This window comes from Bombina bombina, chromosome 1 (assembly GCF_027579735.1).
Source record: "Bombina bombina isolate aBomBom1 chromosome 1, aBomBom1.pri, whole genome shotgun sequence".
NCBI lineage: Eukaryota > Metazoa > Chordata > Amphibia > Anura > Bombinatoridae > Bombina > Bombina bombina.
In genome coordinates this window covers 1371360311-1371388138 of record NC_069499.1, presented here as the reverse complement: position 1 = coordinate 1371388138, position 27828 = coordinate 1371360311, and the positions used below count along the sequence as shown (strand labels likewise).

The 27828-nt window shown below is 41.5% G+C and overlaps 1 protein-coding gene across 3 annotated transcripts in view; it reads left to right on the top strand.

The window, feature by feature from the left end:
* The window catches only part of LOC128650371 (mothers against decapentaplegic homolog 4), a 218923-nt gene extending 198075 nt beyond the window's left edge, over positions 1-20848 (top strand). For all 3 annotated transcript variants that reach the window (XM_053704283.1, XM_053704276.1, XM_053704290.1), the window contains exons 12-13: positions 13101-13239; positions 19489-20848. In XM_053704283.1, the coding sequence (XP_053560258.1) occupies positions 13101-13239; positions 19489-19700 (351 nt within the window). In that variant the 3' untranslated portion in view covers positions 19701-20848. The remainder of the gene's footprint in view (positions 1-13100; positions 13240-19488) is intronic.
* The last annotated feature ends 6980 nt before the right edge of the window (positions 20849-27828 follow it).

Here is a 27828-nt window from a genome sequence, read left to right as displayed (position 1 = left end):
TACAGAAGTTCCGAATGCAAATTCGCCACTATGTGACTACTTTTGCTAGTTAAAACAGGTACACTCGCCACTATTCCGGCCCTGCGTACGTGCTTTTCAATCCGCCGCCATAGGAATCAATGGGAGTTTGCAAGCAGCGAAAGCTTATGTTCGCTGCTGCCCGATATCCCATTTATCCCATTGATTCCTATGGGAGAATAAAAGTAACGTTTACACCTAACAGTCTAAACACCCCTAATCTGCCGCCCTGACACGACGTCGCCGCCACCTACATTATACTTATTAACCCCTAATCTGCCGCCCCGCCACCGCCGCCACCTACATTATACTCAATAACCCCTAATCTGCCGTCCCGCCGCCACCTACCTACATTTATTAACCCCTAATCTGCCGCCCCCTACATTATACTTATTAACCCCTAATCTGCTGCCCTGACACCGCCGCCACCTACATAAAGTTATTAACCCCTATCCCACCGCTCCCGGAGCCCACCGCAACTAAATAAATGTATTAACCCCTAAACACCTGGCCTCCCACATCACTAGCACTTTCTAAACCTATTAACCTCTAAACCGCCAGCCCCCCACATCGCCATAAACTAAATTAACCTATTAACCCCTAAACCTAACAACCCCTTAACTTTACATTAAATATTAACTCATCCCTATCTTATGATACATTTAAACTTACCTTTAGATTTAAATTAAACTATATTAAACTAATAATTAATCTACGCTAACTGTTATACTAAAATTACTTTAAAATATACTAAACTAATAATCTACCCTGTTATACTAAAACTACATTAAACTACAAATTAAATTAAACTATATTATATATTTAAACACCTAACCCTACTCAAATAATTTAAATCTACAATTAAAAATTACAGTTACAAAAAACTAACCACTAAGTTACAAAAAATATAAATACAAAATGAAATAAAAACTAGCCCACAATAAACTACCAATGGCCTTTAAAAAAGGGCCTTTTGCGGGGCATTGCTCCAAAGAAATCAGCTCTTTTACCTGTAAATAAAAAATACAAATACCCACCCAACAGTAAAACCCACCACCCACACAACCAACCCCCCAAATAAAAACCTAACTAAAAAAGCTTGCATTCTATTGGCTGATTGGAATAGCCAATAGGATGAAAGCTCAATCCTGTTGGCTGATTGGAATAGCCAATAGGATGAAATCTCAATCCTATTGGCTGATTGCAACAGCCAATAGGATTTTTTCAACCTTAATTCCGATTGGCTTTTAGAATTCCATCAGCCAATTGGAATCTAAGGGACGCCATCTTGGATGACATCCTTTAAAAGAACCTTCATTCTGAAGAAGACGTCGTAAGACAGGGGTGTCCAAACTTTGCTCTCCAGAGGTTTTGGAACTACATTTCCCATGATGCTCAGCTAGATAAAATGCTGGCTGAGCATCATCGGAAATGAAGTTCCAAAACCTCTGGAGAGCAAAGTTTGGACACCCCTGTCGTAAGAAGAGGATGCTCCGCATCGGATATCTTGAAGATGGAGCCGCTCTGCGCCAGATGGATGAAGATAGAAGATGCCGTCTGTGTGAAGACTTCTGCGGGCTTGGATGAAGACTTCTGCGGGCTTGGATGAAGACTTCTGCGGGCTTGGATGAAGACTTCTGCGGGCTTGGATGAAGACTTCTGCGGGCTTGGATGAAGACTTCTGCGGGCTTGGATGAAGACTTCTGCGGGCTTGGATGAGGACTTCTGCCGCTTCATTGAGGATGGATGTCGGCTCTTCAAAAACTGTAAGTGGATCTTCGGGGGTTAGTGTTAGGATTTTTAAGGGTTTATTGGGTGGGTTTTATTTTTAGATTAGGGTTTGGGCTTTTGAAAAAGAGCTAAATGCCCTTTTAAGGGCAATGGGGAGCTTAGTTTTTTTTAGTTAAGCTTTTATTTGGGGGGGGTTGGTTGTGTTGGTGGTGGGTTTTACTGTTGGGGGGTATTTGTATTTTTTATTTACAGGTAAAAGAGCTGATTTCTTTGGGGCAATGCCCCGCAAAAGGCCCTTTTAAGGGCCATTGGTAGTTTATTGTAGGTTGGGGGGGCTGAAGAGTATAGGAAAACTTCAGTTGGGGGAACGGTTTGCATGCTAAGCTGCATATGAGGTATGTTCAGTCTATATTTTTCTAGACTGTGTTAATTCTAGAAAGGGCTGGCAATATCCCCATGGGGAAAGGGTAAGCTGTATTTCAGACTCTTTAATAGGAATTTCAGCTTGCTGGAAGGGCTCATTAGTTACTGGTGACACTGTTAAAAAAAATGTTTTTGTTTATTCAGTGAATGATGCAATTATAACGTTTTTTGAAGGGACTAAAGGGGTCATTGTGGCTTGTTTTTGGGTTTAGACACTCTGGTGTTTGATAGGCCTCAAAACATCGAGTGAGGTGGGAGGGGCCTATTTGCGCGCCTCAGTTGCGCAGTTTCTTTTCTTCAGAGACATCTAACTGCTTCTCCTGCGGTTCCTGCTGTGTTTGAGGGCTGTAAAAGAAGTTTTTTTCCCCCCACAAATCGTTCTGAAGAGCAGGTAGGAGCCACAGCAGAGCTGTGGCAAGGTGCTGAAAGTCTTTTTTACTGGTTTTGACGTTTTTTTCAATCCGGTTTTGCCATTAAGGGGTTAATTGTTTATTTGCATAGCTGTGCAAAGTCACTAAGTCTTTATGATGCTACTGTAAAAATTTCGTTAAGTTTACTGCTTTTTTACACTGTTTTGCAGAATTTGTGCAACTTTTTTTCTCTTAAAGGCACAGTACCATTTTAATTCAGTGTTATTTACTTTGATTACAGTGTTTTCCAAGCTTGCTTGTTACATTACTAGCCTGTTTAACATGTCTGACACCAAGGAAAATCCTTGTTCGATATGTTTTGGAAGCCATTGTGGAACTCCCTCTTAGAATGTGTCCCAATTGTACTGATATGTCTATAAACTATAAAGAACATAAATTAGCACTTAAAAATAGAGCAATAGATGATTCTCAGTCAGAACTAAATGAGGGTTCGCCATCTAGCTCTCCCCAAGTGTCAAAACCAGTAACGCCCGCTCAAGTGACGCCAAGTACCTCTAGGAAAGCGGGACAGCTCTCGGTTTAGGAAAAATGCTGAGCCGTCTGACGCTTTAGTAGCCGTATCTGATATGCCCTCACAATGCTCTGAAGTAGGGGTGAGGGATTTGTTATCTGAGGGACACTTCCTCAGACAGATTCTGATATGACGGCCTTTAATTTTAAGCTTGAACACCTCCGCTTATTGCTCAGGGAGGTATTAGCGACTCTAGATGATTGTGACCCTATAGTGGTTCCAGAGAAATTGTGTAAAATGGATAAATACTTAGAGGTTCCTGTTTACACTGATGTTTTTTCCAGTCCCTAAGAGGATTGTGAATATTATTACTAAGGAGTGGGATCGATCAGGTATTCCGTTCTCTCCCCCTCTTGTTTTTAAGAAAATGTTTCCCATATCTGACACCATGCGGGACTCATGGCAGACAGTTCCTAAGGTGGAGGGAGCTATTTCTACTCTGTCTTAGCGTACAACTATACCTATCGAAGACAGTTGTGCTTTCAAAGATCCTATAGATAAAAAATTAGAGGGTCTCCAGAAGAAAATTTTTGTTCATCAGGGTTTTTCTCTCCAACCTATTGCGTGCATTGTTCCTCTAACTACTGCAGCTGCTTTCTGGTTTGAGGCTCTAGTAGAGGCTCTTAAGATGGAGACTCCATTAGAGGAGATTATGGACAGAATTAAGGCCCTTAAGTTGGCTAATTCTTGTATTACTAATGCCGCATTTCAACTGGCTAAATTAGCGGCAAAGAATTCAGGTTTTGCCATTTTAGCACGCAGGGCGTTATGGCTTAAGTCCTGGTCTGCTGATGTGTCATCTAAATCTAGACTTTTGAACATCCCTTTCAAAGGAAAGACCCTATTCGGGCCTGAACTGAAAGAGATTATTTCAGACATCACTGGAGGGAAAGGTCATACCCTTCCTCAGGATAGATCAAATAAGATGAGGACCAAACAAAATAATTTTCGTTCCTTTCGGAACTTTAAGAGTGGTCCCGCTTCAGCTTCCTCTGCTGCAAAGCAAGAGGGGAATGTGGCCCAATCCAAGTCAGTCTGGAGACTTAACAAGGCTTGGAGCAAGGGTAAACAGGCCAAGAAGCCTGCAGCTGCCTCTAAGACAGTGTGAAGGGGTAGCCCCCGATCCGGGACCGGATCTAGTAGGGGGCAGACTCTCTCTCTTCGCTCAGGCTTGGGCAAGAGATGTTCACGATCCCTGGGCTTTAGAAATTGTGTCCCAGGGATATCTTCTGGAATTCAAAGACTCCCTTCCAAGGGGGAGATTTCACATTTCTTGATTGTCTGTAAACCAGACAAAGAGGGAGGCGTTCTTACGCCGTGTAGAAGACTTACATACCATGGGGGTGATCTGCCCAGTCCCAAAAGAGGAACAGGGGCTAGGGTTCTACTCAAACCTGTTTGTGGTTCCCAAAAAAGAGGGAACTTTCAGACCAATCTTGGATCTCAAAATTCTAAACAAGTTCCTCAAAGTTCCATCATTCAAGATGGAGACTATTAGGCCTATTCTACCTCTGATCCAGGAGGGTCAATATATGACTACCGTGGATTTAAGGGATGCGTATCTACACATCTCTATTCACAGAAATCATCAATTTCTCAGATTCGCCTTTCTAAACAGGCTTTACCAGTTTATGGCCCTTCGGGTTGGCCACGGCTCCAAGTATTTTCACAAAGGTGCTAGGGTCCCTTCTGGCGGTTCTACGACCACGGGGCATAGCAGTGGCGCCTTATCTAGACGACATCTTAATTCAGGCGTCTTTCTAGCTAGCCAAGTCTCACACGGACATTGTGTTGGCTTTTCTGAGATCTCACGGGTGGAAGGTGAACATGAAAAAGAGTTCTCTCTTCCCTCTTACAAGAGTTTCCTTTCTAGGGACTCTAATAGATTCGGTAGAAATGAAAATATTTCTGACGGAGGTCAGAAAATCAAAACTCTTAACCTCTTGCCGAGCTCTTCATTCCATTCCTCGGCCATCAGTGGCTCAGTGTATGGGGGTAATCGGTAATGGTAGCGGCATTGGACATAGTTCCTTTTGCCCGCCTACACCTCAGACCACTGCAACTATGCATGCTCAAACAGTGGAATGGGGATTATGCAGATTTATCTCCTCAACTGCATCTGGACCAGGAGAGCAGAGATTCTCTTCTCTGGTGGTTGTCTCAGGACCAACTGTCTCAGGGAATGTACTTCCGCAGGCCAGAGTGGCTCATTGTAACGATAGATGCCAGCCTGCTAGGCTGGGGTGCAGTCTGGAACTCCCTGAAAACACAGGGCTTATGGTCTCGGGAGGAATCTCTTCTTCCGATAAACATTCTAGAACTGAGAGCGATATTCAATGCGCTTCAGGCATGGCCTGAAGCTTGCTGCGGCCAAATTAATCAGCTTTCAGTCGGACAACATCACGACTGTAGCCTATATCAATCATCAAGGAGGAACAAGGAGTTCTCTAGCGATGATGGAGGCAACCAAAATAATCCGATGGGCAGAGGATCACTCTTGCCATCTCTCAGCAATCTACATCCCAGAAGTAGAGAACTGGGAGGCGGATTTCCTAAGTTGTCAGACTTTTCATCCGGGGGAGTGGGAACTTCATCCGGAGGCATTTGCTCAGCTGATTCAGCTATGGGGCACACTAGAATTGGATCTGATGGCGTCCCGTCAGAATGCCAAACTTCCTTGTTACAGGTCCAGGCCCCGGGATCCCAAGGCGGTGCTGATAGATGCTCTAACAGTGCCTTGGTCCTTCAATCTGGCCTATGTATTTCCACCGTTTCCTCTCCTCCCACGTCTGGTTGCCAGAATCAAGCAGGGGAGAGTTTCGGTGATTCTGATAGTACCTGCGTGGCCACTCAGGACTTAGTATGCAGACCTAGTGGACATGTCCTCGGTTCCACCGTGGATTCTGCCAATGAGGCGGGACCTTCTAATCCAAGGTCCTTTCACGCATCCAAATCTAGTTTCTCTGCGTCTGACTGCTTGGAGATTGAACGCCTGATTCTATCAAATCGTGGTTTCTTTGAGTCGGTCATTGATACCCTGATTCAGGCTAGAAAGCCTGTCGCCAGGAAGATTTATCATAAGATTTGGCACAAATATCTTTATTGGTGTGAATCCAAAGGTTACTCGTGGAGTAAGATTAGGATTCCTAGAATATTGTCTTTTCTCCAAAAAGGTTTGGAGAAGGGATTATCAGCTAGTTCCCTAAAAGGGTAAATATCTGTTTTGTCTATTCTACTACACAAACGTCTGGCAGATGTCCCAGACGTTCAAGCATTTAGTCAGGCTTTGGTCAGAATTAAGCCTGTATTTAAGCCTGTTGCTCCTCCTTGGAGCCTAAACTTAGTCCTTAAAGTTCTTCAAGGGGTTCCGTTTGAACCTATGCATTCCATAGATATTAAGCTTCTATCTTGGAAAGTTTTGTTTTTAGTAGCTATCTCTTCGGCTCGAAGAGTTTCTGAGCTATCTGCTTTACAGTGTGATTCCCCTTATCTTATTTTCCATGCAGATAAGGTGGTTTTGTGTACCAAACCTGGGTTTCTTCCTAAGGTTGTTTCTAATAAGAATATCAATCAAGAGATTGTTGTTCCTTCACTGTGTCCGAATCCTTCTTCAAAGAAGGAACGTCTATTGCACAATCTTGATGTTGTTCGTGCTTTAAAGTTCTACTTACAAGCAACTAAAGATTTCCGTCAAACATCCTCATTGTTTGTTGTTTATTCTGGTAAGCGGAGAGGTCAAAAGGCTACGGCTACCTCTCTTTCCTTTTGGCTAAAAAGCATCATCCGTTTGGCTTATGAGACTGCTGGACAGCAGCCTCCTGAAAGAATTACTGCTCATTCTTCTAGAGCTGTGGCTTCCACATGGGCTTTTAAAAATGAGGCTTCTGTTGAACAGATTTGTAATGCGGTGACTGGGTCTTCGCTTCATACTTTTTCCATATTTTACAAATTTGATACTTTTGCTTCTTCTGAGGCTATTTTTGGGAGACAGGTTCTACAAGCAGTGGTGCCTTCCGTTTAAGGTCCCTGTCTTGTACCTCCATTCATCCGTGTCCTAAAGCTTTGGTATTGGTATCCCACAAGTAAGGATGAATCCATGGACTCAATACATCTTACAAGAAAAAAACATAATTTATGCTTACCTGATAAATGTATTTCTCTTGTGATGTATCGAGTCCACGGCCCGCCCTGTTTATTAAGACAGGCATATATATTTTTATTTTAAAACTTTCAGTCAGCACTGCACCCTATAGTTTCTCCTTTTTCTTCCTAGCCTTCGGTCGAATGACTGGGGGTTGGAGCTAAGGGGGGAGCTATATAGACAGCTCTGCTGTGGGTGCTCTCTCTGCCACTTCCTGTAAGGGAGGAGAATATCCCACAAGTAAGGATGAATCCGTGTACTCGATACATCACAAGAGAAATAAATTTATCAGGTAAGCATAAATTATGTTTTTTTAGGTTTACTGTCCCTTTAAATCTAAAGGTAAGTTTAAATTTATTATAAGATAGGGATGAGTTAATATTTAATATAAAGTTAGCGGGTTGTTAGGTTTACGGGTTAATAGGTTTGTTTAGTTAATGGCGATATGGGGGGCTGGTTTAGGGGTTAATAGGTTTAGTAAGTGGTAGTGATGTGGGAGGCCAGAGGTTTAGGGGTTAATACATTTAGTTAGTTGCGGCGGGGTCCGGGAGCGGTGGGATAGGGGTTAAACATTTTAGTATAGTGGCGGTGTTTAGTGACAGTATACAAATAAAGCTTTGAAAAAGCTGAATAGCAGCGAGATCGATGACTGTTAGTTAACAGTCCGCTGCTCATTGCCCCGTTCTTGGTGCGTGGCTTTTTGTCAGCTTTATTGTTAAATATGGAGAGCGTATTCAGGTCCGCGGCCGCAATGTCAGGCGAGCGTATTGGTGCCGTTAAATGCAAGTAAGTTGACGGCTTGATAAGTAGGCCTCATAGTAATAATAAAAACAAGTAGTGGGTGGGGTTTGGCTATAGAAAAGCAATTACAGCCAAATAGGTGATGCATTCCAAACATTTTCCAAACCTAGAATGTTTATTGCGAGTCTGCAAAAAATCTTATCATTATAAGGGGTTTACTGTCCCTTTTTAAAAAGCAGGTAAAGATTTGTCTGTCAGTATTATTGTTACTTTAGCCACTGTGATCTAGATATAGGTCTTTCCAACTATTATCCTATTAACCTAAAAAAAAAAAGTTAATTTAGCAAGTTTTACTATTAAAAAAAATAACATCTGTGATGGATAGGTTACACCGCCATTAAGGTGAATATGGTTCTGTAAATAGTACAGTTAGGGCCAGATTACAAGAGGTGCGCTATTTAGCGCTTTTGCTCGCATGCAAACATCGCCAAAAGTCTTAACATGAGCGGGTTACAAGTTGAAAGTAAAATGTAGTAAAAATCTGACGCACACTAACTTCAGGACTCTATCCAGGCTATTGCAACTGCGCGAACGTCTTCTCCCCATAGACTATATATATATATATATATATATATATATATATATATATATATATATATATATATATATATATAAACACTTATTGCTCAGGAAATGTCCTGGAATATTAGTCCACTTCTTCCATCCAGAGGATGGCTAGTTCAATGTATGCAGAACTCAGTTAATTGATACTGTATTGTTTACCACTGAGTTTTACCAGGCACTTCAAAACTTATCTGGAGAGAAGACTTGAACAGCATTTCATTTTGTAAGTTAAAGGGACACTGTACCCAAAAATTTTCTTTCGTGATTCAGATTGAGCATGAAATTTTAAGCAACTTTCTAATTTACTCCTATTATCAAATTTTATTCATTCTCTTTGTATCTTTATTTGAAATGCAAGAATGTAAGTTTAGGGGGGCGGAGCTAGCCGCCATAGAAAGAAGCTGTGCCTAGTCAGAGCTCCTGCATAAAAAACTAATAGAACCCTCTTAACTTTAGAATTACTGCCAGCAAGCAACAATATTTATCAGCAGACCACTGCAGGACACAGGCTCAATCGATATCTGACCTGCCCTGTGCTTCGGTGCCGAACTGAGGACATCCGGTGCAAGCAGCTTCAGAGCCTCTCTGGGAAAGACCGCGGCTGCGGCCTATGTTGGAACCAGAGAATGGCGATTTCATATTTAGAGATTAAAGCCCTCTTTGCAGAATACGAGCAAAAAATCTGCAGCAGAATGGACGACATCCTACTGCGCAATCGACCTATGGATGTTGCGGTTGACCTCACTAGTACTATCCTGAACCGACCGCAGTATTGCCCTGACACGCCTGGGTCCCTCATGATAGATGACAGTTGCTCTAACCTGACCGACCGGGACTTGGTTCTGTGTGGGGCTCCTCTGCCTGTGCTCACCGCAACCCCCCAGGGTAGAACCAAGAAGGATCAAGTGTTTCTGGGATCGGATCTTCACCATGAGGCGACGGTTCCCCTGTCCACTGTGTTGCCCATGGGAGACCTTATGCTAATCGGAAATCCTCAAGGAGAGAGGGCGGACATGGCTGCTCTGGGGAACTATTCACAAAGTGAGCAGCTTGCCTTGCTGGGGCCAGGCTGTGGCTGGAAACCTCATGGCGGATGCGGAGGCAGAGAGGATCACAAGCAAGCTAACTGCACTGAGCCTCTGCAGATTGCTGCTGTTTTCGAGTGCGAAGGAGTAACTAGTGATGGTTCTGGGAGACAGCTATTCCCTTTTCCATATACATACACCCCAAGTTTGGACTGGTTGCTCCCTACCTATGGCAGCTTGTGCTGCGATGAACAGTGTATGCAGCTTTCCATGCGGGTCCGGCTGAGTGTGGAACTTTGGGGATTCGACGCACAGGTCAGTTGGCCGGCTCTGCTTGGGGTCTCTAGATACTGCCCAGACACCAGCATCCTTGCAGAAGATCAAGATCTTGAAAGTTATAGCAGGGCTGGAGTGGGCTAACTTTCTCCTCGCTTGAACTGCTGTGCATAGTCATATGCATGGGGGACTGCCTTGACACGACATAGCCTCCTACACCCTGAATGATGGTCGTTTAGTTGACCAGAAGTGTGGGGTTTCATGGAACTTCTTTTCTCATTAACTCTGCTCCACCAGTATATGTTGTATTACATGCCTGTTCTGTTTTTTTTTTTGTTTTTTTTTTAGCCTAACAGTTCAAGCACACTGCTACTCAGCATAATGTGAATGTTTGAGACCTACCTGGTGGGGTATTTATGTCGGGCTGGCCCCCTATCCTATATAATGCTAAGATACCTGTATAGCTGTCTTAGGTCACACACCACTGGGGCCCTTTGTTCGGTACTGACCTCTCTTAGAGTTTTTTGTGGGACAAGATAACATCTTATTTTAATAGTCATGGTGTGGGTGTTCCCATGGGCATACCATAATACCAGCATTCTAATATTACCTTATATATATATATACCCACCCCATGATTTCACTTCTCTAGCACTACACACCCCAAGAGGGACTGCTACTTCACATATGGTAATATGTCCTCTATGGTCTTAATACTATTCATGTGTGGGGAACGCTTAGTTGCACTCAATATCTCCTCATATGTGTGTTCTCCTGTCAGTACTACAATAATATCCTTTGTCTTATATAACTACTCAAGCCTTGTGGGATGATTGTTCTTCTGTGCCAGGGGGGGGAAGTCGATGGCATGAAAGTTATATTTCTCCGCACTGTATATTGTACTGTTATACTATCCTTCCTATAGCTGTGTAACGGGTACTTCCTGTGCTAGGACCAAGATCTCAGATGTGTGCAGTGGGTGGTAAGATTCTAGAGCTAAGCGGAGTAGTGAGGGGAGACTCAGATAATTGTTAGGTACCCTTCTACCTCATTGTGTACCGTTGTCTCACACTGCATAGTATAATGCTATTCTAGCCTACCTACAGCTCTACAACTAATATTGCTGTGTTGGATACGCATTAGATAATTCTTGCATGTCTCGTTATACAAGTACATATACTCTTGAGGAAATAGAGATCCTGCACCTACAACATAGAGTACCCAGAATGCTGGTCTTAGATATAAATAAAAGTATGAAGGAAGACTATATTCTTCCTAGCTCTTCTTACCCCTTATTTCCCCCACACATAGCCTTAGTTTTTCAAATGACCCTAGCTGCACAATCAGTTGCCATTTTCCCTGTAAAACTTCGTAGATAATAGATGTGTATAACACTGTGTATAACACCCCCAACTTGTTGTCTCCACTCCGCCCCCCCCTTCCACCCTTTTATGCGGTAAGGGACGAGTAATTTCTCCCCCGCATTCATTCTCTGACAGAGTTCCGTAGTCTCTGTCCTACCCGTATGGCCTCTGCTTTAGATTTTACCTACATTTCTGTAAGAGAGGCTCTGCGGATCTAATTATTGAAGTTATATTTCATTAATGTTTTGAGTTCTAGAGTCTGCGAAATGTTCGTCCTGGTAACTTTTGCTTACATATCAGTTCATGTACTTATTCAATGCATCATTAGTTAGTATTTCAATACTATGTTATCATAAACGGTATGGTGAAACAACATGGGGTCAACACGAGTATAAGTACCTGCTCTGTTACCATAGTGTTAGTATATTTCTTGTAGTGTACCTATGTTACAGTATTCATGTTAACCTGTGATAATCAAGCAAACCATTACAGTTGTTCTCTTTTACTAATTAGATTATTTTATAATCCCAATTCAGCTCTATTCTTATAGAGTTTATTGAACCCAAGGATGACTTCTGAGCCCAGAGGGGCTTTATTTCTTTTAGCATAACTGTATACCTATGGCAACCTATTTTATAGCTTTATCGTATTACCTGCCCTGTGATTTTAGACGTCCAAAAGAGGCCTGTGCTATCTAAATAATATCCCTATTTTATTACTATCATCATGTTTCCCCTCTGTTTATGTAATATCACAGGTTCAAGAGTGACCCTATCAATATTTTAGTTCTAGTAGTCTAGTGCCCTCCTTCGCAACTTGAGTCTTCTGGACCCATTTGGGGTTCGAGCAACTATAGGAGGTGCGAATGAGAGAAACAGGTCCACAAGTGGCCTGCTTAACTTAAAACCCCTAGCTTATGAGTGTGATAAGTGAGGCCCAAGAGTGGCCTCTGCTGTTTTTAAGGGGAAAAAATAGGGGGTAGTTTAGAGATTTGCTCCTCTAGTATTGCTTGCTTGCCTCTTTTTGTTCAACTGTTAGATTAATATGTTTAGCAACAAATGTTATTCACCTTTCTGATACTTTTGTTCTGTATGATAATTGAGCAAATCCATGTCTTGTAAATGTTTACCCTCAATAAAAATAAATATTATTTAAAAAAAAAAAAATGTAAGTTTAGATCCCGGCCCATTTTTGGTGAACAACCTGGGTTGTCCTTGCTGATTGGTGGATAAATTCATCCACCAATAAAAAAGTGCTGTCCAGAGTACTGAAACCAAAAAAAAGCTTAGATGCCTTCTTTTTCAAATAATGATAGCAAGAGAACGAAGAAAAATTGATAATAGGAGTAAATTAGAAAGCTGCTTAAAATTGCATGCTCTTTCTGAATTACAAAAGAAAAAAAATGGATTCAGTGTCCCTTTAATTGGAAGCAGAATGTATGGGAGACACAACAGGCATTATACCTGGTTACTTATGTTGCTTCTAGGCCCATGAGCTGAGGAAGCAGGGAATTGTTATAGTGTGTACCAGGCTGAAATAATGCTGCTATAATATAAGAAAGATTACCATGTACAATCTATTTTAACATGTTTGTTATACATAATCTAGTTTCATAATTATTTACTGAGGCACTGCTTTATAAAACTTGGCCAAGCTACAATTTTCAGTTCAAAAACTGATATGCACATAGTTAAAAATACGTCTCTTATTTTCCAAGTTTAAAAAATGCAGCAAACATGGCAACTGTACAAGTCTACAACCAACTTTTCTGCGTTTTTAATCTGTTTTAAGCTTTTATTTATTTTTTCTTTCCAGGTGTTTGACTTAAGGCAGTGTCACAGACAAATGCAACAGCAAGCGGCTACCGCTACAGCGGCTGCTGCAGCACAAGCAGCAGCTGTGGCTGGGACAATCCCTGGTCCAGGATCAGTTGGAGGCATAGCTCCTGCTGTCAGTAAGTATGACCATGCTACGGCAATGTATACTGGTTGTTATTGTAGCTTTAAACATTGTTACTCTGCTGCATAGCTGTATGATGTATATTTCTTTCATGTAATTAGCAAGAGTCCATGAGCTAGTGACGTATGGGATATACATTCCTACCAGGAGGGGCAAAGTTTCCCAATCCTCAAAATGCCTACAAATACACCCCTCACCACACCCACAAATCAGTTTTACAAACTTTGCCTCCTATGGAGGTGGTGAAGTAAGTTTGTGCTAGATTCTACGTTGATATGCGCTCCGCAGCAGGTTGGAGCCCGGTTTTCCTCTCAGCGTGCAGTGAATGTCAGAGGGATGTGAGGAGAGTATTGCCTATTTGAATGCAGTGATCTCCTTCTACGGGGTCTATTTCATAGGTTCTCTGTTATCGGTCGTAGAGATTCATCTCTTACCTCCCTTTTCAGATTGACGATATACTCTTATATATACCATTACCTCTGCTGATTTTCGTTTCAGTACTGGTTTGGCTTTCTACAAACATGTAGATGAGTGTCCTGGGGTAAGTAAGTCTTATTTTCTGTGACACTCTAAGCTATGGTTGGGCACTTTTTTAATAAAGTTCTAAATATATGTATTCAAACATTTATTTGCCTTGACTCAGGATGTTCAACATTCCTTATTTTCAGACAGTCGGTTTCATATTTGGGATAATGCACTTGAATCAATTATTTTTCTTACCTTAAAAATTTGACTTTTTTCCCTGTGGGCTGTTAGGCTCGCGGGGGCTGAAAATGCTTCATTTTATTGCGTCATTCTTGGCGCGGACTTTTTTGGCGCAAAAAATCTTTGTTTCCGGCGTCATACGTGTCGCCGGAAGTTACGTCATTTTTTGACGTTCTTTTGCGCCAAAGATGTCGGCGTTCCGGACGTGGCGTCATTTTTGGCGCCAAAAGCATTTAGGCGCCAAATAATGTGGGCGTCTTATTTGGCGCTAAAAAAAATATGGGCGTCGCTTTTTGTCTCCACATTATTTTTTTTTATTTATTTTTTTTTAACATTGTCATCATTTTATTTTTTCACTTTTTCTATATTTTTTGAAAACAATTTACCTGGTGGCTTGTTATATGTATCTATTTTAGGCTGAATATTGCTAATATTATATTGTTGATACAACATTCTACACTTGTCTTGAGATATTTTATTTTTATTCTCTAACGGCTTAATTTAAGCCTTAAACTTCTTTTTTTTTTTTTTTTTTTTTTTTTTTTCCCCAACAAGCTTTATTGAAATGAAAAGAACAGTATTACAAGAACAAGGAGCCCGACAGTAACATGCATTCAGTCTAGGGAGAAGGAGAAATTAAATTCGAATTGTCCTTGGTTTGGTATGAAAAATAATATATAAAAATAAAGTAAAAGTCCATGGAGGGCCCAGAGTCTCCACATTATTTAAGTCTCATTTTTCTTTGCTTCTGGTTGCTAGAAGCTTGTTCCTTGGCATTTTTTTCCCATTCCTGAAACTGTCATTTAAGGAATTTGATCAATTTTGCTTTACATGTTGTTTTTTCTCTTACATATTGCAAGATGTCTCACGTTGCATCTGAGTCAGAAGATACTTCAGGAAAATCGCTGTCTGGTGCTGGAACTACCAAAGCTAAGTGTATCTGCTGTAAACTTTTGGTAGCTGTTCCTCCAGCTGTTGTTTGTATTAATTGTCATGACAAACTTGTTAATGCAGATAATATTTCCTTTAGTAATGTACCATTACCTGTTGCAGTTCCATCAACATCTAATGTTCAGAATGTTCCTGATAACATAAGAGATTTTGTTTCTGAATCCATCAAGAAGGCTATGTCTGTTATTCCTCCTTCTAGTAAACATAAAAAATCTTTTAAAACTTCTCTTTATACAGATGAATTTTTAAATCAACATCATTCTGATTCTAATGACTCTTCTGGTTCAGAGGATTCTGTCTCAGAGGTTGATGCTGATAAATCTTCATATTTATTTAAAATGGAATTTATTCGTTCTTTACTTAAAGAAGTACTAATTGCTTTAGAAATTGAGGATTCTGGTCCTCTTGATACTAAATCTAAACGTTTAGATAAGGTCTTTAAATCTCCTGTGGTTATTCCAGAAGTTTTTCCTGTTCCTGGTGCTATTTCTGAAGTAATTTCCAGAGAATGGAATAATTTGGGTAATTCATTTACTCCTTCTAAACGTTTTAAGCAATTATATCCTGTGCCGTCTGACAGATTAGAATTTTGGGACAAAATCCCTAAAGTTGATGGGGCTATTTCTACCCTTGCTAAACGTACTACTATTCCTACGTCAGATGGTACTTCCTTTAAGGATCCTTTAGATAGGAAAATTGAATCCTTTCTAAGAAAAGCTTATCTGTGTTCAGGTAATCTTCTTAGACCTGCTATATCATTGGCTGATGTTGCTGCAGCTTCAACTTTTTGGTTGGAAACTTTAGCGCAACAAGTAACAGATCATGATTCTCATAATATTATTATTCTTCTTCAACATGCTAATAATTTTATCTGTGATGCCATTTTTGATATTATTAGAGTTGATGTCAGGTTTATGTCTCTAGCTATTTTAGCTAGAAGAGCTTTATGGCTTAAAACTTGGAATGCTGATATGTCTTCTAAATTGACTCTACTTTCCATTTCTTTCCAGGGTAACAAATTATTTGGTTCTCAGTTGGATTCTATTATCTCAACTGTTATTGGTGGGAAAGGAACTTTTTTACCACAGGATAAAAAATCTAAGGGTAAAAACAGGGCTAATAATCGTTTTCGTTTCAACAAAGAACAAAAGCCTGATCCTTCATCCTCAGGAGCAGTTTCAGTTTGGAAACCATCTCCAGTCTGGAATAAATCCAAGCCTTCTAGAAAAGCAAAGCCAGCTTCTAAGTCCACATGAAGGTGCGGCCCTCATTCCAGCTCAGCTGGTAGGGGGCAGGTTACGTTTTTTCAAAGAAATTTGGATCAATTCTGTTCACAATCTTTGGATTCAGAACATTGTTTCAGAAGGGTACAGAATTGGTTTCAAGATAAGACCTCCTGCAAAGAGATTTTTTCTTTCCCGTGTCCCAGTAAATCCAGTGAAAGCTCAAGCATTTCTGAAATGTGTTTCAGATCTAGAGTTGGCTGGAGTAATTATGCCAGTTCCAGTTCTGGAACAGGGGCTGGGGTTTTATTCAAATCTCTTCATTGTACCAAAGAAGGAGAATTCCTTCAGACCAGTTCTGGATCTAAAAATATTGAATCGTTATGTAAGGATACCAACGTTCAAAATGGTAACTGTAAGGACTATCTTGCCTTTTGTTCAACAAGGGCATTATATGTCCACAATAGATTTACAGGATGCATATCTGCATATTCCGATTCATCCAGATCATTATCAGTTCCTGAGATTCTCTTTTCTGGACAAGCATTACCAGTTTGTGGCTCTGCCGTTTGGCCTGTCTACAGCTCCAAGAATTTTTACAAAGGTTCTCGGTGCCCTTCTGTCTGTAATCAGAGAACAGGGTATTGTGGTATTTCCTTATTTGGACGATATCTTGGTACTTGCTCAGTCTTTACATTTAGCAGAATCTCATACGAATCGACTTGTGTTGTTTCTTCAAGATCATGGTTGGAGGATCAATTCACTAAAAAGTTCATTGATTCCTCAGACAAGGGTAACCTTTCTGGGTTTCCAGATAGATTCAGTGTCCATGACACAGACAAGAGACGTCTAAAATTGATTTCAGCTTGTCGAAACCTTCAGTCACAATCATTCCCTTCGGTAGCCTTATGCATGGAAATTCTAGGTCTTATGACTGCTGCATCGGACGCGATCCCCTTTGCTCGTTTTCACATGCGACCTCTTCAGCTCTGTATGCTGAATCAATGGTGCAGGGATTACACAAAGATATCTCAATTAATATCTTTAAAACCGATTGTACGACACTCTCTAACGTGGTGGACAGATCACCATCGTTTAATTCAGGGGGCTTCTTTTGTTCTTCCGACCTGGACTTTAATTTCAACAGATGCAAGTCTTACAGGTTGGGGAGCTGTGTGGGGATCTCTGACGGCACAAGGAGTTTGGGAATCTCAGGAGGTGAGATTACCGATCAATATTTTGGAACTCCGTGCAATTTTCAGAGCTCTTCAGTCTTGGCCTCTTCTGAAGAGAGAATCTTTCATTTGTTTTCAGACAGACAATGTCACAACTGTGGCATACATCAATCATCAAGGAGGGACTCACAGTCCTCTGGCTATGAAAGAAGTATCTCGAATTCTGGTTTGGGCGGAATCCAGCTCCTGTCTAATCTCTGCGGTTCATATCCCAGGTATAGACAATTGGGAAGCGGATTATCTCAGTCGCCAAACGTTGCATCCGGGCGAATGGTCTCTTCACCCAGAGGTATTTCTTCAGATTGTTCAAATGTGGGAGCTTCCAGAAATAGATCTGATGGCGTCTCATCTAAACAAGAAACTTCCCAGGTATCTGTCCAGATCCCGGGATCCTCAGGCGGAAGCAGTGGATGCATTATCACTTCCTTGGAAGTATCATCCTGCCTATATCTTTCCGCCTCTAGTTCTTCTTCCAAGAGTAATCTCCAAGATTCTGAAGGAATGCTCGTTTGTTCTGCTGGTAGCTCCGGCATGGCCTCACAGGTTTTGGTATGCGGATCTTGTCCGGATGGCCTCTTGCCATCCGTGGGCTCTTCCGCTAAGACCAGACCTTCTGTCGCAAGGTCCTTTTTTCCATCAGGATCTCAAATCCTTAAATTTAAAGGTATGGAGATTGAACGCTTGATTCTTGGTCAAAGAGGTTTCTCTGACTCTGATTAATACTATGTTACAGGCTCGTAAATCTGTATCTAGAGAGATATATTATAGAGTCTGGAAGACTTATAGTTCTTGGTGTCTTTCTCATCATTTTTCTTGGCATTCTTTTAGAATTCCGAGAATTTTACAGTTTCTTCAGGATGGTTTAGATAAAGGTTTATCCGCAAGTTCTTTGAAAGGAAAAATCTCTGCTCTTTCTGTTCTTTTTCACAGAAAGATAGCTAATCTTCCTGATATTCATTGTTTTGTACAAGCTTTGGTTCGTATAAAACCTGTCATTAAGTCAATTTCTCCTCCTTGGAGTTTGAATTTGGTTCTGGGGGCTCTTCAAGCTCCTCCTTTTGAACCCATGCATTCATTGGACATTAAATTACTTTCTTGGAAAGTTTTGTTCCTTTTGGCGATCTCTTCTGCCAGAAGAGTCTCTGAATTATCTGCTCTTTCTTGTGAGTCTCCTTTTCTGATTTTTCATCAGGATAAGGCGGTGTTGCGAACTTCTTTTTAATTTTTACCTAAGGTTGTGAATTCCAACAACATTAGTAGAGAAATTGTGGTTCCCTCATTATGTCCTAATCCTAAGAATTCTAAGGAGAAATCGTTGCATTCTTTGGATGTTGTTAGAGCTTTGAAATATTATGTTGAAGCTACTAAGTCTTTCCGAAAGACTTCTAGTCTATTTGTTATCTTTTCCGGTTCTAGAAAAGGCCAGAAAGCTTCTGCCATTTCTTTGGCATCTTGGTTGAAAAGTATGCAAAGCAGCAACTTGGTCCTCTTTGCATACTTCTACTAAATTCTACCATTTTGATGTATTTTCTTCTTCTGAAGCAGTTTTTGGTAGAAAAGTACTTCAGGCAGCGGTTTCAGTTTGAATCTTCTGTTTATGTTTTTCATTAAACTTTATTTTGGGTGTGGATTATTTTCAGCAGGAATTGGCTGTCTTTATTTTATCCCTCCCTCTCTAGTGACTCTTGCGTGGAAAGATCCACATCTTGGGTAGTCATTATCCCATACGTCACTAGCTCATGGACTCTTGCTAATTACATGAAAGAAAACATAATTTATGTAAGAACTTACCTGATAAATTCATTTCTTTCATATTAGCAAGAGTCCATGAGGCCCACCCTTTTTTTGTGGTGGTTATGATTTTTTTGTATAAAGCACAATTATTCCAATTCCTTATTTTATATGCTTTTGCACTTTTTTCTTATCACCCCACTTCTTGGCTATTCGTTAAACTGATTTGTGGGTGTGGTGAGGGGTGTATTTGTAGGCATTTTGAGGTTTGGGAAACTTTGCCCCTCCTGGTAGGAATGTATATCCCATACGTCACTAGCTCATGGACTCTTGCTAATATGAAAGAAATGAATTTATCAGGTAAGTTCTTACATAAATTATGTTTGTTTTTTTTCTCAGGTCTGTCAGCTGCTGCAGGTATTGGAGTTGATGATCTTCGCCGTCTCTGCATCCTGCGTCTTAGCTTTGTTAAAGGTTGGGGACCAGATTATCCACGGCAAAGCATCAAGCAAACACCATGCTGGATTGAGGTGCATCTCCATCGTGCGCTACAACTACTGGATGAAGTCCTGCACACATTGCCAATGGCAGATCCTAATTCTATTAATTAGAACTGCTCAGCAAATGGGATAGTTTTGGGATATGAGCCAATCATAGCAGCATTGGGAGAGGATTTTGCCAGCAGGCGTGGATTTGAGATTACAGCCAATCACACTCAGTATGATGATCTTGCACCATCTTTTATGAGTATTCATTTGTGAAAACAATAGATGAAACCCATCCCATGTGTCGTGCTGTACATAAACTCCAACCTCTATGAGCCCAGATAATAACATGAACCATTAATTTAGCCACATCCACACAATACTCCAGCCAGGCCCGGTGTCTTAGCTGAAGAAGGCATACAAAATATATGTCCCTGATAAATGGGGAGTAAATCAGTGCAGCTCCCAGAATGAACAGTGCAGGGACAGTCAGCCCTATATTTTCAAGAGTTCCCCACCCAAGGAGGTACATACAGAGCTTCCTAGTGCATTGGTACGGCTACAGAATTAATTTAAGGTTCGTTGTTTACCCCATAAGTGCCCAAACTCCTTAAAGTTGCTTAATCGATATGGAAGTTTCTAGTCACTTCTAAGCACTTAACTTCTTTACAGCCGTGGGTTTTGTGACACATTTCCCATTTGCACTAAAAGGGTTTTAGGATTTTTTTCCCTTCTACCTTTAAATTACATTGTTTTATGTGCAGTTAAAAGTAAAAATTTGTGGCTACCTCAGTTGCAGGCTTCTCGTTAGTCTCAATTCATGCACGTGCTTTCTGTTCTTTCTCTGACCTCTTCCTGGTGCCCTGCCTATTGCCTTTTATGCTTTTCTACCTCACGTCTTTGTTTCTTCTTTTCTACCTCACTTCTTAATGTTCTCTCCCTCTCTATTTCACTACCACACTTCCTCATCATAAACTGCTTCTGAAAATAAAAAACCCGCAGCAAGCATACCAAACCAATAAATGGTATATTGCTTTTTTAAAAAGTTTTGAATTACTTCTTTTAAGAATATAAGGGTAACATCTTTTTTTTATGAGGCCAAAACACAAATAACTACCAAAATGGTGCACATAGCATTGAGCTTGTGTATCTAAGAAGAAAATGAGTGCACAGTTGTTGTTTTTTTATTAAATGTTAAAAAGATACATGATTTCCATCTACAATCTGTCAGTTATCTCCTGACGTATTATGAATAAAATATTTATGAAATGTTATACATTGAGTAGCTCGGATTTATTGTGTACCAGTACTGCACCATTAATGTCTCTAGAAAAACTGCAACCTTCTAGAAGAAATGACATGAATGGCTCTGCTTAAAGGATTTCTGAAAAATGGGTTTCATTATATGCTTCCTTAAAGGGAAACTAAACCCAAATTTATTATTTAATGATTTATATAGAGTATGCAATTTGAGACAACTTTGTCATTTACTCCTATTATCAAATTGTATTTGTTCTCTTTCTTTAAAGCTAAGGAGCTGACCCATTTTTGGTTCAGAACCTGGGTTATGCTTGCTTATTGGTGTCTAAATGTAGCCACCAATAAGCAAGCACTATCAAGGGTGCTGAACCTAAAATGCTTCTTCTTCTAAGCTTTACATTCCTGCTTTTTAAATAAAGATAGCAAGAGCACGAAATAAAATTGATAATAGGAGTAAATTAGAAAGTTGCTTAAAATTGCATGCTCTATCTGAATCATGAACAAAAAAATTGGGTTTAGCATCCCTTTAACAGTATAAATCTGTGCTATGTGTTCTCTATATGTTAAAATAATCGTGCAATTTGGCTCTAGCCCTCTCACCTCACTTCCATCTAAGAGGTTATGCCATTCGTTGCTATTTCTTTCCTAAGATATGGTGGGCCACGGCATCATCAATTACTGTTGAGAATATCACTGCTGGCCAGCAGGAGGAGGCTAAGATCACCACAACCAAGCTGTTAAGTATCACTCCCCTTCCCGCAAACCCCAGTCATTCTCTTTGCCTTCGGTGCAAGGAGGAGGTGAAGTTTTGGTGTCTGAACAAATTGGATTTATTTCACTTCAATCAAGATTTTATTTTAGAACGGAGTAGGTTACTCTGTTCATTCCCATTTTGAAGGATTGGGTCTAGCCGTGCGCCACATTAGTCTCTTGAGTAAGGGCAGTGGTGGCTTTAAAGCAGTTAGGAACTTGTAAGGTGGACCTTGCTGCGTTTTCTTAACATTTTGCTGCCCTGGTATAGAAAGCCACAGTTGGCTACTCTGTTCTTTCTCTATAACAGGTCTCTGTGAGGAACCGTGTCCTTTCATACCTTGTGGACTGTCTACATGCCGGACAGCAAATTCAGCAGGTAAGTGCCTTTTCTTCCAGATGGGGAGATTATGCACTAAGAGGGATCAAGAGATTCCTGGTTCAGTTCCAGGTATCGCCTTTTAATTACCCTGCATTTTTCAATGGCACTTAGTTTTTACTGGGGTCAGGATTATACTAAAACGCATGAAGCAAGCACTATTTAGCATGTGTGAGACTGTTTAACCAGAGAGGGGTTAATACTATTAGGGCTCCGTTTATTTTAGGATGGCAATAATAGAAGGTATTTTTATTATGATCCTAGAGGACTCTGCAATAGGGAGTGCTGTGTGTCAGTCACATTATTACGATGCTTAACTTTCTCCCGCACTGTGTGCTCAGGGGGAGGCGTCTTCTCTACTTCCTGGCGCAGTAAGTTTGGGTTTCTAGCAGCGTCTGAGCAGTTACTGCAGTCCAGCTCTGGGAGTAGTCGCTTCCATTATTTGCCTGTTTCCGGCTCAGGGAAGGTAGGCGCAACAGTTGAGTCTGAGGTGTGGAGTTGCCTGGGGGAGCATAGTCTGTCTAAACCGCGTTTGCTCAGTGGGGAACTTCTCTAGCTGGAGTTCACAGACTAATAATTAAAATTTAAAGAATTATAATTTAATTTCCTTTTTTGGAGTTGGTGTTTGTTAGTGTTAGACATAGTTATCCGTGACCATGTCTGATTTGGAGCAGGAGTCTGCTCAACTGAATTCTTGTCTCTTATGTCTTCAAGCACAAATTGCTTCCCCCATGCAGTTCTGTTCCTCATGGGTTAAGAAAACTTTGCAAAGTAAAGATAAGTTTTTTGGTACTGAGCCAAAGGTCTCTCAGGAAGATGCTGTTCAGGTCTCACCACAGCCCTCTCCTGCAACGTCCCAAGCCTCAATGGCGTCACATGCAGTGCCCTGCAGTTCCTCTATAACTCCTGGGGGAGTATATCTAAAAGCAGAAATTGCTGCCCAGGTTTCTTCACCAGTATCTGCGGCTTTAGCTTCCTTTCCAATGTTAAAGGGGAAGCGCAAGAGTAAACTTAGAGATTCAGAGAGCAAGGTTTCTGACTCCAGCAATTCTTCTCAAATGGTTCTTCCTCTTAAATCTGATGAGGAGGATTCTTCTGGAAATTCTGAGGGTGAAATCTCATACAGTGTAATTCCTTCATCTGATGCTGAGGTGTGATATCCTTTAGATTCAAGCTTGAACACCTCAGGGTACTGTTAAAGGAGGTTTTGGCTACTTTGGATGACTCAGACACACCTGTAGTTGTCCACCCTAGAAATCTAGTAAACTTTATAGTTACTTTGATGTTCCTTCTTTTAAGGAGGTTTTTCCGGTGTTAGACCGTGCCATAGAGATTATTACACAGGAATGGGAGACGCCGGGGGTATCCTTTTCCCCGTCCTATTTTTAAGAAGGTGTTTCCAGTTGCAGAGTCTATTAAGGAAACATGATATATGTTCACCTTGGTCACAATGGCAACCTGCGGTGTGTATTGCCACTGTGTCAAGTGTTGCATACTATTGGTTCGATGCCTTGTCTGATTCTCTCCAGGTGGAAACTCCTTTGGATAAGATTCAAGACAGGACTAAGGCTGTTAAACTAGCCAATTCCTTTATTTAGGATGCTATTCTGCAGGTTGTTCGACTGGGAGCAAAAACTTCTAGTTTTGCTGTTCTCGCTCGTAGGGAATTGTAGTTAAAATCTTGGTCTGCGGTCGTTTCTTCTAAGGTCAAGCTTTTAGCGATTCCTTACAAGGGCAAGACCTTGTTTGGACCTGGTCTGGCAGAAATAATTTCTAATATTACGGGTGGGAAAGGGTCTTTCCTACTGCAGGATAAGAATAGACCTAGAATTTTTGTTCCTTTTGTAGCTTCAAAGGAAAGTCTTTCCCTTCTTCTTCCAAGCAGGAACAGTCCAAGTCTGCTTGGAAACCCAATCAGTCTTGGAACAAGGGGAAGTAGTCTAAGAAACCCTCAGCTAACTCAAAATCAGCATGAAGAGTTTGTCCCCGATCCAGGATCGGATCATGTGGGGGCAGACTTTCTCAGCTTTCTCAAGCTTAGATACTGGATGCCCAAGATCCCTGGGATGTGGACATAGTATCTCAGGGTTATAAATTGGAATTCAAAACCGGTCTGCCAAGGGGCAGGTTTCACCTCTCAAGATTGTCTGTAGACCAGACAAAAAGAGAGGCGTTCTTGAAATGTGTTAAGGATCTTTCCTCCCTGGGAGTGATAGTTCCGGTAGAGTCTAGGTTTCTACTCAAATCTGTTCATGGTTCCCAAAAAGAAGGGAACCTTCCGGCCTATTCTATATCTAAAGTGTCTAAACAAGTTTCTCAGAGTACCTTCCTTCAAGATGGAGACTAAACGTTCCATCTTACCCTTAGTGCAAGAAGGTCAGTTTATGACGACCATAGACCTGAAGGATGCATACCTTCATGTTCCCATACACAGGGATCATCATAAATGTCTGAGATTTGCTTTTCTGGACAAACCCTTTCAGTTTGTGGCTCTTCCATTTGGCCTTGCCACAGCTCCTAGAATTTTCTCAAAGGTTCTGGGGGCTCTTTTGGCAGTGATTCGGTCTCGGGATTGCTGTGGCACCCTATCTGGGCGACATTCTGGTTCAGACGCCATCTTTTCAACAAGCAAAATCTCACACAGAGATCTTGTCTTCTCTACGTTCCCGTGGAGGGAAAGTGAATCTGGAAAAGAGTTCCCATGTTCCAGCTACAAGGGTAGTTTTCTTAGGGACTATAGATTCCCTATCAATGAAAATATTTCTGACGGAGGTCAAAAAAGCCAAGATGCTTTCCTCTTGCCTCTCTCCAGTCTACTGTTTGACCATCAGTGGCTCAATGTATGGAGGTAATTGGTCTGATGGTTGCTGCCATGGACATCATTCCCTTTGCTCGATTCCATTTGAGAGCTCTGCAGTTATGCATGCTCAGGCAATGGAACGGGGATTATGCGGATCTGTCTCAAAGGATAGATCTAGATCAGTCGACAAGAGATTCTCTTCCGTGGTGGTGTTCAAGAGCATCAGTCTCAGGGCACATTCTTCTGGAGACCTTCCTTCGTGATTGTGACCATGGACGCCAGCCTGCGGGGCTGGGGAGCAGTCTGGGAATCGTAGGGCGCAAGGACTCGGGAGGAGTCAGCTCTCCCCATCAACATCTTGGAGTTGAGAGCCATTTTCAATGCTCTGATGGCTTGGCCTCAGCTGTCCTTAACCCGGTTTATCACGTTCCAGTCGGATAACATAACCTCAGTGGCTTACATCAACCACCAGGAAGCAACTCAGAGTTCCTTAGCCATGGCTCTGATTATTCGGTGGGCGGAAGCTCACAATTGCTGTCTATCTGCAATCTACATTCCAGGAGTGGACAACTAGGGAGTGGATTTCCTTATCAGACAGACTTTTCATCCCGGGGAGTGGGAACTCCATCTGGAGGTGTTCTCCAGCTTAACCCTTAAATGGGGGGTGCCCGAGTTGGATCTGATGGCGTCTCGGCACAACTGCTGTCTATCTGCCATCCACATTCCAGGAGTGGACAACTGGGGAGTGGATTTCCTGAGCAGACAGACGTTTTATCCCGGGGAGTGGGAACTCGATCCGGAGGTGTTCTTCAGCTTAACCCTCGAATAGGGGGTGCCGGAGTTGGATCTGATGGGGTCTTGAAAGAACGCCAAGCTTCCAAAGTATGGTTTAAGGTCAAGGAATCCACAGGCTGCTCTGATAGATGCTCTGGCGGTTCCTTGGGACTTCAGGCTAGCATACCTGTTTCCTCTGTTTGCTCTTCTTCCACGAGTCATTGCTCGGATCAAGGAAGAGAGAGCGTCAGTGATTCTAATAGCACCTGCGTGGCCTCGCAGGATATGGTATGCGGATCTAGTGGAGATGTCATCTCTCCCACCTTGGAAGTTGCCTCTGAGGAAGGACCTTCTACTTCAGGGTCCCTTTCTTCATCCAAATCTCGTTTCTCTGAAGCTGACTGCTTGGAGATTGAACGCTTAGTTCTGTCTAAGTGTTGGTTTTCTGAGTCGGTCATTGAGACCATGATTCAGGCACGTAAGCCTGTTACTAGAAAGATTTACCATAAAATATGGCGTGAATATCTTAATTGGTATGAATCCAAGGGCTACTCTTGGAGTAGGGTCAGGATTCCTAGGATTTTGTCTTTTCTCCTGGAAGGTCTGGGAAAGGGTTTGTCAGTCAGTACCCTGAAGGGTCAGATTTCTGCTCTTTCTGTCTTGTTACATAGGTGTCTGGCGGATGTGCCAGATGTGCAATCTTTTTTGTCAAGCCTTGGTCAGAATCAGGCATGTGTTTAAGTCAGTTGCTCCTCCTTGGAGCCTTAATCTTGTTCTTAAGGTTTTGCAGCAGGCTCTATTTGAGCCAATGCATTCCATAGATATTAAGTAGTTATCTTAGAAGGTTTTGTTTCTTATGGCTATCTCTTCTGCTCAGAGTTTCGGAACTCTTAGCTTTGCAGTGTTATTTGCCTTATCTTATTTTTCATGCCGGTAAGGCGGTTCTTCGTACTAAGTTTGGTTTCCTTCCTAAAGTTGTTTCGGATAGAAATATTAGACAGGAAATTGTTGTTCCTTCTCTATATCCTAATCCTCGTTCTCATAAGGAACGCTTATTGCACAACTTGGATGTGGTGCATGCTCTAAAATTTTACCTTCAGGCGACTAAGGATTTTCGCCAGTCTTCTGCCCTATTTGTTTGAAAGCTACTGCAACTTCTTTCTCTTTGGTTGAAAAGTTTAATTTGTTTGGTTTATGAGACTGTTGGGCAGCAGCCTCCTGAGGATTACTGCTCATTCCACTAGGGCTGTCTCTTCTTCTTGGGCTTTCAAAAATGAAGTTTCTGTGGAACAGATTTGCAAGGCTGCAACTTGGTCTTCTCTGCATGCTTTTTCCAAATTTTCCAAATTTGATACTTTTGCCTCGGCTGAGGCTTCTTTTGGGAGGAAGGTTCTTCAAGCAGTGGTGCCTTCTGTTTAGGTTACCTGTCTTTTCCCTCTTTAATAATCTGTGCCCTATAGCTTGGGTTTTGGTTCCCAACAGTAATTGATGATGCCATGGACTCACTATATCTTAGGAAAGAAAAACAAAATGTATGCTTACCTAATAAATTTTATTTATATCTAGACACGGTGAGTCTACGGAATCATCAATTACTGTTGGGAATATCACTCCTGGCCAACAGGAGGAGGCAAAGAGGACCACAGCAAAGCAGTTAAGTATCACCTTCCCACAATTCCCAGTCATTCGACTGAAGGAAAAGGAAAGAGAGGAAATAACACAAGGTGTAGAGGTGACTGAGGTTTAGACAAAAAAAACTGCCTAAAAAAAAGGGGTGGGCCGTGGACTCACCGTGTCTAGAAAGAAAGAAATTTATCAGGTAAGCATAATTTTTTTTTTCTTTCTTAAGACACAGTGAGTCCACGGAATCATCAATCACTGTTGGGAATCAATACCCAAGCTAGAGGACATAGATGTTTAGGGAGGGACAAGACATAGAACCTAAACAGAAGGCACCACCGCTTGAAGCACCTTTCTCCCAAAAGAAGCCTCAGCTGAGGCAAAAGTATCAAATTTATAAAATTTCGAAAAAGTGGGCAAAGAAGACTAAGTCGCAACCTTGCAAATCTGTTCTACAGAGGCCTCATTCTTGAAGGCCCAAGAAGAAGAAACAGCCCTAGTGAAATGAGCTGTGATTCTCTCAGGGGGCTGCTGTCCAGCAGTCTCAAATGCCAAACGAATAATACTTTTCAACCAAAGAGAAAGAGAAGTGGCGGTAGCTTTCTGACCCTTGCGTTTCCCAGAAAAACACACATGCTGAAGACTGGCAAAAATCCTTAGTCGCTTGCAAA